This window comes from Pollicipes pollicipes, unplaced genomic scaffold (genome assembly GCF_011947565.3).
Source record: "Pollicipes pollicipes isolate AB1234 unplaced genomic scaffold, Ppol_2.1 Scaffold_6138;HRSCAF=7277_pilon_pilon_pilon, whole genome shotgun sequence".
Lineage (NCBI taxonomy): Eukaryota > Metazoa > Arthropoda > Thecostraca > Pollicipedomorpha > Pollicipedidae > Pollicipes > Pollicipes pollicipes.
This window is the reverse complement of record NW_023596818.1, coordinates 20,305,614-20,315,143: the sequence shown is the minus strand read 5'-3', so window position 1 is coordinate 20,315,143 and position 9,530 is coordinate 20,305,614. Positions and strand designations below refer to the sequence as shown.

Below are 9,530 nucleotides of genomic sequence, written 5' to 3'. Positions count from 1 at the left end.
ATTTTGAATGCAACAGAATATAGTTTTGTCTGTCATAAGCCGATATTTGAAATGTTGGACTGTGTTAACATAACAGTGCCAGGCCTCCGCGCCGTCCGCAGAATGGTCGCTGCCCGCGCCGGCCGTGGATCGTCGTGCAATGCCCCAAAAAACCGTCGCTTATTAGAAACCAAAAATACTAGAAACAAATTTGTGGTGTCAAAACACGTGCAATGAATGCCCCAGTGGCCACCAAAAATTTCGGCGCGACTGCGACTGCATGCTGGACTTGTATCCTCAGAAGCCTTGGGGAGGGGGGGGGGGCGTCGCATCGGCTCCCCATATGAGGCCAAGGGTCAATATGCTGATGAGAAAGAATAGGCAGGCTGATGCGAAGCCATTAATTAATTTAAATACAGTTCCCTTTTTGACGGCTGTTGCGTGATAATTTTTGGATTACAACATAACGACCTGTTTTAATCACGGCTGACTAAGGCAATCTGACCTGACCTGACCTGATTGCACAGGGTTGTTTTGGTCACCTAGGCACTCCTCTGGCCATTGAAGGCTCAGTCGCCGGCGTGATTTAGCCAACTTCAAAGTTCTCCGGATACTTGGGGTCTCCTTAACTGCTCAGGGCCCTTTTCGCCACTGGGAGGCCCCTTCCATCGCCCAAGAGCCCTCTTGGCTGCTCCATGAATCCCTTGACCGGCCAGAGGCACTCTTGACACTCACAAGCTCAGTAAATACCCAAGGCTTCCTACCAGCTTCGTGCCCTCTTGCCGCCCAAGGATCTTGCTCTTAAGGGGACTGTCTAGCCATTCAGGGATCGTTTTGGTCCCAAACAATTCTCCAGTCACTGAAATTTATTTCTGGCTGCTCAGGGCCCGCACTGAAAAACCGTCAAAGCCATCTTACCACGATTGGCTAGAGACCTTATGAGGTATGGGGATGGGGGTGGAGCGTCCATTTTCCATGGTCCCGCAAAACGCAAAACCTGGGATTTTGTGGAGTCGTGTGCAAGTTTGTTTTTGCTGCGTGCGACGTAAAGAAAAATGTCCGTGCTGAGTAAGTGGAGCCCATACTCTGCGTACTCACTAGAATCAATTTGGCCACCCGGAGGTCCCTGTTTACCAAAACTTCGGCCTTGGGTGGCCGCCGTGTGCACTCAAGACGTTTTAGGGACGCAAAAGGTACTTAGGGCCCGTCTGTCATTTAAAGCCCCTTCCGCACACCAAATAACCTAGGAACTACCCAGGCTATCTTGCACCGTTTAAGTGCAGTGGTTAAGATGCGCGCCGGGGGAACCGGAGGTATAGGGCTCGATTCTCCTCTGTGCCCACTTTTTCTGCCAGGGTGGAAAGCAGGAGGCGCCATTTAGCATCAAGTCTCTGAAGCTCCGCGCGACGTAAAGCCCTGATGGCGACATCCGTTCAGGGGTCCCACTGACCTCTTGACCTTCTGTGTATTCAGGGCCCCACTTGTCGCTTACGAGCCGTTTTAGCTGATCAGTGCACTTCTGGCCGTTGAGGGGCCCCCCCGGCTGCTGACGAGTCCCTGGTGGGTGGGGTCCCGTTCTGACAGCTTAGGGACTAACCTGGTCGCCCAGACCCCTGGTCACGAAGGCGAAGTTTTGATCGGTCGTGGAATCTTCTGACCATCCAAGTGTTCGTTTGGTTGCTGATGGTCCATTGGCCGCTCAGCGACCCAGTCGTTTGCCAGAGTATGTATCTATGATTGAACGACCCTTTTGAACACCTGATTTAGAGGGGACGATAAGTGCTTAGGGGCTTGTCAGACTACAAAGAGGCCGCCCTCGGGTCACTCGAGAGCCCCCTGACCACTGAGATGATCTCTGAGTTATCAGGGCCCACAGTTCGCCCAGGATCACATTGGGAGCTCAAGGCCTTTAACACCCACATGACCCCCTGGATACTGTTTAACACCCACATGGCCCCCTGGATACTGCTTTTTTTTTAGCTGCACAGGGCCTATTTTCTTTCTCAAAGACCACCTGGGTACCACGGAGCACCTCAGTTGCTTTCAAAAGGGGTTCAGTTTTACACACTTCTTACACTATGCTAGGAAGTCCCCGCCTGCGTGAAAATGTGCCGAAAGGCTGGCGTTCTGGATCGGTCAGTAAAATCCGAGTACAGTCAGATAGCTCTCTTGCTATGCCCCCTCCCCCCCCCCAGAAAAGCTTATAGATCAACATTGACGATCAAATTCTATTCTGCATCGCCCGGACTTGTTGCTGTTTAAAACGGAGCTGTCCGTTATTAAGGCATTAAGCAAAACCTTAGCACATTCGGTGCAGAAAACGTATTGAAGTGAGGCTCAAAAGCGCAGTGCGTGCTCAAATTCAGTCACGAATTTATATGCGGCTTTGGTTGAGCGAGATTAAACAACATCTTCAGGCTATGGTTCAGATATGAACAGACGCATGCGTTCAACAAAGCTATCAATTTTGTGCCTTCGTTGCGTACAAGCCAACAAACAAACTGTTGGGCTTCTGTGTGGTCATAGATACGACTAGGATCGGCGATAGATGGTGTGTGTTGTATTCGCGAAAGCACGCCATTTCATTGTTCAAACGGCAGGAACTCATTAAGCCTGAGCGCAGGATTTTTGGCACCTTCCGTTCGTCAAAGCATGTAACGCTCTTCTAAAATTGGGCTGCAGCCGCACATGATTTTTTTTGCCCAGTATAACAGGAATATGAAACAAGCGGTATTTGTTTTCCTCAAACAGTTCTGTGATCTCGTCTTTCCGTGATCCCGATGCATCCTTCTTCCAGCACGCCCTCACTACTTCTTGCCCAGCATTTGCGCAGTCGCCTTCACCTCAACCAGAGCCCAACCCGGAACCCAATGTATTGCTTCTTCCTTTCCAGGCAGCCTGGAAACCCAATTTAAATCTGCATATACCGATTGCTGTGACGTGTCAAAAGGCGCCCACCAGACAACGTATGTTGTGCCAAGCTTGGAGCATGCCTGAGGTGTGACGGAGAGTTGGCCTTGAGGAGGCCCGCATGTCCGACGACATCCCCCCAGTACTACCTGCCACCGGTTGAAATTCCGCCCTACCCAGCTGTACCCAGCTGCCCTAGCTTTCGAGGTCCTCCTCCACTTTTCCGCAGTCGAGGATGGCAAATCCTGACGCAGACAAAGCTTGACCGCGGGGCCACAGCGAGATCCGAGGGTGGAAGAAGACTGCATTCGTGATTGAGCTATTGCATTGTGTTGGTCTGGTGTGCCTGCATTCTTCACAGCAACAGTTAGCCTGGCATTGGTTGAATAACATTGCAAAAATGAACGTTTGGGTTGTGTGCATGATATTGCAAGTTGCGGTGATAAAGGCTTCCGATGATCGCCGATTTCTCATTACATTGCTGGGCATGGAAGTCATTATCACTTGTTGTCATATAGTGCCGCGTTACGCTGCTGGCGACAATTTTGTCCGCGGAAAGTCGGTCGGTCGACAAAACATACACTCTGACCACCCCTTCATATGACTGAAACATTGCTGAGCTACAAACACGCACTGCAATAACAGCCTTCTCCATTGGATACACAGCAGCGCCAGTAGCGCCCCAACGATGACTGGCTAAGCTTGCTTGTGTACAGCAATGAGGCTTCGAATCTTACTGGTAAGAGTTTTCCAGTGCTGGATTCATTTCATACTCCAAATCAATTTCCCGTGAGCACGGGTATCGATGTGTATCATTCTGGTGGGCCACTGCCTTCCGCCGCCCCGTCACAAAGTTCAATTTGACCCCCCTCCCACGGCGAGTTTAGCCTCCCAACCTTCTGGAGCTTAAGGGCGCGTTCGGCTGGGGGAAAATTTTGCGTTCGAATAACTTTCCGTCGCAGAATTCTCCATCGGAGAATTCGCGGTCCTGATTCTCCTCTTGCGTCCGGCAGGCCAAAAATTATCGCCGGGTTTGTGTGCAACGACGTAATTGGAAACCTTCGCTGAGGAGTCTACCAAGGCCGTTCAACAAAGCTGATCTCATCCTATATATAATTATATTATAGAACCTTACGTATTTGCTGAGTTGGTAGTGAGGAAGGTTTTCATTGCATGCATGCATGAGCTCTATATGCCAGGTGTTGCGACTGATCACAACTAAAATTTGTCGGTGCAGAAAGCATTTTTTTAGTTTTCTTCAGGTGCTCAATTCTGTGTGTGTGTGTGTGTGTGTGTGTGTGTGTGTGTGTGTGTGTGTGTGTGTGTGTGTGGTGTGTGTGTGTGTGTGTGTGTGTGTGTGTGTGTGTGTGTGTGTGTGTGTGTGTGTGTGTGTGTGTGTGTGTGTGTGTGTGTGTGTGTGTGTGTGTGTGTGTGTGTGTGTGTGTGTGCGTGTGTTTATGGGCTTTTATTTCTTACCAGTTGCCAGTTAATCACATGCATATTAATGCACGTACAAATCTGATATGTGGAAGTATATGCCCTCTGCCCCACGAAATACATCCATGAGGACCACATTAATATACATGAATCTAGTTTTAGCATGATCTATACAAGTCACACATTGACATGCAGGGACTAATGGACTGTGGCTGGTCATCAAGAAGGATATTTTGTTTGCCACCAAGATAGCAAACATATCGTAAACATCATGCAATTCCCACTCAGTGCTCCTTGCCCCCATTGACAGCTGGAAATAAGGGTATTCTTCTTGTCACAGGAAGTCCTCAACACCTACAAGGTGGAGACTATGAATGAAGATGAATATGTCATGGATATGTTGTCTGAAGATGACTCAGATGCTGATGATTACGGTGATATGTTGCGAGTAATTTTTGACATAGCAGCAGCTGAGTAGAGAAACAGGTATTCACTTGTAACCAGGGTGCTGATGTATGAACAGTTTGCGTGATGCCTGTGAGGAGAAGCAAATGGATATTGGGGGAAAGTTTTAGTGTGGTGAAGATGCCTCGGCACGCAACACTCACCAGCAGTGCTTGCTGCCGCACTTTTGCGGAGTGTCACTCTGACCCATGCATTGCCTCAAACTCCACCCGTGTGTATAGTGGTGCCATGGCCGTGATAAAGGTTATGTTTGATGGTGTGTTCACGTGATAATTTGCGCAGCCTGGTTTGCAATCAGCCACATTTTGCTTCAAATGTGCTCTGAACCATGCTTAGAGATTGTCGTCTTGAACAGGCTTCTGCTTTAAGGCAGCACCAGAAGCAAGAAGGGTATGTGGAAGATGTGCCACGATGCACACCAGACATCTTCATCAGTCACTTTCAGCTGTCAAGGGGAAGGTGTGGAGATTTGGTCAATGCCTTTGCAACTCGGATGTATTCCAATTCTAACCTGCCTCCTGACCACCAAATTCTACTCCACTTGTGTGTTCCGAGCAGCCAGGATTAATACAGAGAGTGGCGGACCGATTCAACGTCGCAAAGTCCACTGCTTCGGGTATCTTCACCCGTTTCTGTGAATCTTCTACAAGAAGGGCGAATGAGTTTATTGTTTGGCCAGCTGACATCAGCCGAGTGAAGTCTAGATTTCAGGAGATGGCTGGGCTCTCTGACGTCGTCGAATGCGTGGACAGCACCCACATCCCGATCCCCATGCCGACGGAGCAAGGCGAGAAATATGCTAATCGAAAGGGATTCTCTTCTATGGTACTCCCGGCGGTGCGCGACCATCGCATGAACATGATGTATGTGGATGCTGGCTGACCGGGATCAGTCCACGACGCACGCGTGTATCGGCCTGGCTTGGACCAAACACTGGCCGAAATTGAAGGCCGGCTTCTGACTGGCGGTCATGTGCTGGGGGATCCGGCATTTCCCGCATCCACAGCATGCATGGCGCCCTTCAAAGACAATGGGTACCTGTCGCGTGACCAAAAGCGCTTAACACCAAACTCTCGTCAACGCGTATGACCATAGAACGCGTGTTTGGCCTTCTGAAGGGAAAATTCCGCCGGCTGAAGATGCTGGACATGAGCCGTGTCGATCTCGTGCCCAGTGTCATCACCGAAGCCTGTGTGCTCCATAGCATCGCCATTAAAGAAGAGGTGGATGGCGGAGAGCCCGAACTGAAGTCACTGACGGAGGACCTGGGTCTGTTAGCGGCGTGGCCAAGCGCAATGCCATCATGCCGCAGCTTGAATAGTACCAAGCAGTGCGCGCAGTCCATTGTATTGCCGTGTTGTGAGTCTGCCAACGTTTCAGATACGTGATCGTGAGGAGGCGGCCCAGCCTCATGGAAGACACTGTCACTTGCTGCTGTCCTCGCGCGCGGTACAAATCCGAGGTGTGTGTCCCAGACCGACGCATCATATTGTCCGTCATTGACAGCGCCTTGTACATGTCTACTTGTTTATATCCCTTGCGTGATGAGTTCGTCATAAAAACGCACACGAGAATGCAATATCTGTATTTAATGGCTTTCCTGTGTCACATGATTGGGATGCACACCCGACAACGTCAGCACCTCAAGCACAACACAGCTATGCATACATACGCGCTGCAAATACTCAAATAGAATGGATAGGAGCACATACACGCATTGACGTAGTACATGGCAAGTTCACGAAACTTGAGATCTGGATTAACTTTTGTGATACCGATCGTTTACTTGTGAGCTAGAAACTTACTACAGAGTTCAAGCTTTTAAAGACGGTATTCGTCTCTTTTTTTGACCCTGTTCTCTCATCAAGTTTACCACGTCTGAGGACGCGGGCGACAGTCGGCTGCGAGTCGCCAGAGTCGCTCCTCCTCCTCTTGCTAGGATTGCCGCCCGGGGACAGACATTCATCGTAAGCAGGCATCCGCAGACGACTGCACGAAGGACGACGGTTGTATAGCATTATCTTTTACAGGGCTGATCGTGACTCCGTGCCGCCACCTGTTGCTTTACGCTCACATCCGTCGTCAGCACCGAGTCCATGTCTTCAAACCATTGCCAACGTACTGCGCCCGCGCCGCTGCGGCTTTTACTGTGCTTAATTTCCTTGTACCGTTTGACTAGTGAGTACCACTTTCTGCGCAGCTCGGACCACGCGACGTTGCAGCCATGCTGAGCAAAAATATTTTTGAAGACTTCCCACTTAATTTTCACGTATTTTTGGCTTCAGGTACCTAGCTTTTCCGTTCCAACGTCATACTATAGCTTGATATCAGCAGCCGTGTTTGTCTTTCACCTCAAACGAACACGCCGGCCACCGACGCCGTTGGAGCAGCACTTGACACCGCATGTGAGACCTCTGGCGTTGCGGGAGGGGCCACCCGTGCTGCGGGAGAGGACGTCCGCGCTGCTGGTAGGGCTGCCAGGTCTGCCGGAGGGTCTGGAGGAACTGCTGATGCTGCAGAAGGGGCCACACATAATGCAGGAGCAGCCTGCGATGTTGCTCGAGCAGCAGCTGGCGCTGCAGTAGTGTCATCCTCCTGAACGCAGAAGCCTGTTGCCTGCTTCAGAGATTGATATTGCATTCTGCAGGAACCACACTGGAAGCAGTCCCGTGCACGACACACCCTGGAAGGAGCAGAAACATAGATGGATTAATCTGTGTATACCAATGGTGATGTGGCGGTGACACCAGCATTAATATGGACAGCATTCCCTGCATTGGTAGCTGTTTTTCTGCGGTAGATTTTCCGCTGGATGCGAATTTGGCGAGGTCGAGCTAGGCTGGGGTGTTCCGGTCCAGGACAGGGTTGTTCATTGTGTGTACAAAGCCCACACATTGAGGACACCATGGGTCATCGAGGTGACGTGTTGGTGTTATGCTACTGGTTGGGTGATTTACAGGTGACTAGTGTAAAACATAGGGCCTGTTCACTCCAAGACAACTCGTGTTTTAACTGCAATGTCACTGCTAAAGCATCCCCATTTTCTACATGCAGTTAAAACTTGTGAGCAATTAGCAAAATTGCCTTTAAATTGTGTTGTCATGAACTATATAATTGAGGTCCCACGTTACAATCATGCTCTCACTTGTTTACCATACAGGAGATCAGAGCATCAACAGATTCCATCCAGACACAAGAGAGAAGCAGAGTGTTCTTACCTTTAAACACAGGGCTAATCCGTCTTCATATCATATTTGAAACTCCTCGATATTCCAACACTTTCATGCGAACTTAAACTTTAAGCATTTTTCAAGGAAACGAATCACGCGTTATTCCACGTGCTGAGAGAGATAATTAATTTTTAGGATCGTGTAGTGCATGCCAAGGAGCCTCGGCACTCCAATACACCCAACACACAACCCAATAAACCCAACACTTAAAGTAGCTGAAGCCAAAAAATAATTCGGAACTCTTTCTTCCAAATCATAGTTTCAGCCTCTCCTATCACGCTTTAAAAAGTTATGCTGCTAACAGAAAGTTTATCCGTGGGATGTGGCAGCTTATATGAACTCTGCGGAATTTTGAATGGGAGAATTGATGAATGCAACTATTACATTCCCATAGGGAACATCCTTCAACAAATTGTTTTAGGCAGCTTGGAAGCCAAGAACACAACCAACAAAGTGATGAAATAATGAGCATTTTGAAACATTATAATTCTTTGCAGTGCTTAAATTTTGCAAGCATGCAGGTGTAATATGCAATCAGTTTGGCATTCTTGGCATCGTAAGCTTTTTTCCTACGTCTTTTCTACCACAAAATACTCGCTCCTTTCGTTAACAATCGTGTGCCTCTCGCAACATTCAAATCATGAAAAACACACAAATCAAACCTGTGTCCTGGGCACACAATACCAAAGTAATTGGACAGTGTAGATATTGGTTCGTTTAGAAAATAGCAGCTTCGATGTCAGGTTTAAACATGCTCTTAAGTTATGGTTTTTGTGTCCACTTTTCCTGCCAAAATGTTTGTAGCATCGGTTTTCTCCCACATCCACACGCGTCACATCTGCTGCCGGAATGGCAAGTTATTTTTCCCGGCAAAATTTGCAAACGCTGGGAAGAGCACATGTCTCCCAAAAGTGAGTCCCTACCCTATGACATGTACTGTGACATTGCAGCGAACAATATAAGCATAGAAACTAACTTACAACTTAAATCCGCGGGCCTCCGGCACCATCCATCTGCAAAGCTGAGGGGCACGAATGGCTGCTTCACGAGCCCGTGTGGCGTCAGTTTTGCAGAAGTAAAATATTATCCGTTGCCGACCATGCTCAGAACATTATTCAAGGTTCTCTTACTTCGCCAATAATTTTCCGGGAAAATTATCTATGTTTGGAGCACCGAACGTGATCCCGGATAATTTTCCGTGATCCCGAAAAATTATCCAAGATTATCTGACGGGCAAAAGCATCCGAAGTATGTACAAGCAGAATACTAAAAGTGAGAGCTTTACCTTGCACGATTTAGAGGTCTTATTAACTCTGGTCTAGTGTCGTGTTACTGCCTGAGTGTTTTGGAACTATTCAGCAAGGTTCCAAGTTCCAAATATTGTAAAAACATGCGTTCGCTGCGATACTCGGCCACGACGCGTTATTGGAAACTAAAAACATTCCGGTCAAATATTAGCACCCAGAAACTCGACAAATTTACCAGTCGCTACAAGCCTTCCACACAATT

At 48.6% G+C, this 9,530-nt stretch overlaps 1 protein-coding gene across 1 annotated transcript in view; it reads right to left on the bottom strand.

The window, feature by feature from the left end:
- The window catches only part of LOC119105428 (uncharacterized), a 44,370-nt gene extending 37,481 nt beyond the window's left edge, over positions 1-6,889 (bottom strand). Inside the window, exon 1 of the mRNA XM_037228892.1 lies at positions 6,866-6,889. Coding sequence (XP_037084787.1) covers positions 6,866-6,889 — 24 coding nt within the window. The remainder of the gene's footprint in view (positions 1-6,865) is intronic.
- Between the last annotated feature and the right edge of the window lie 2,641 nt (positions 6,890-9,530).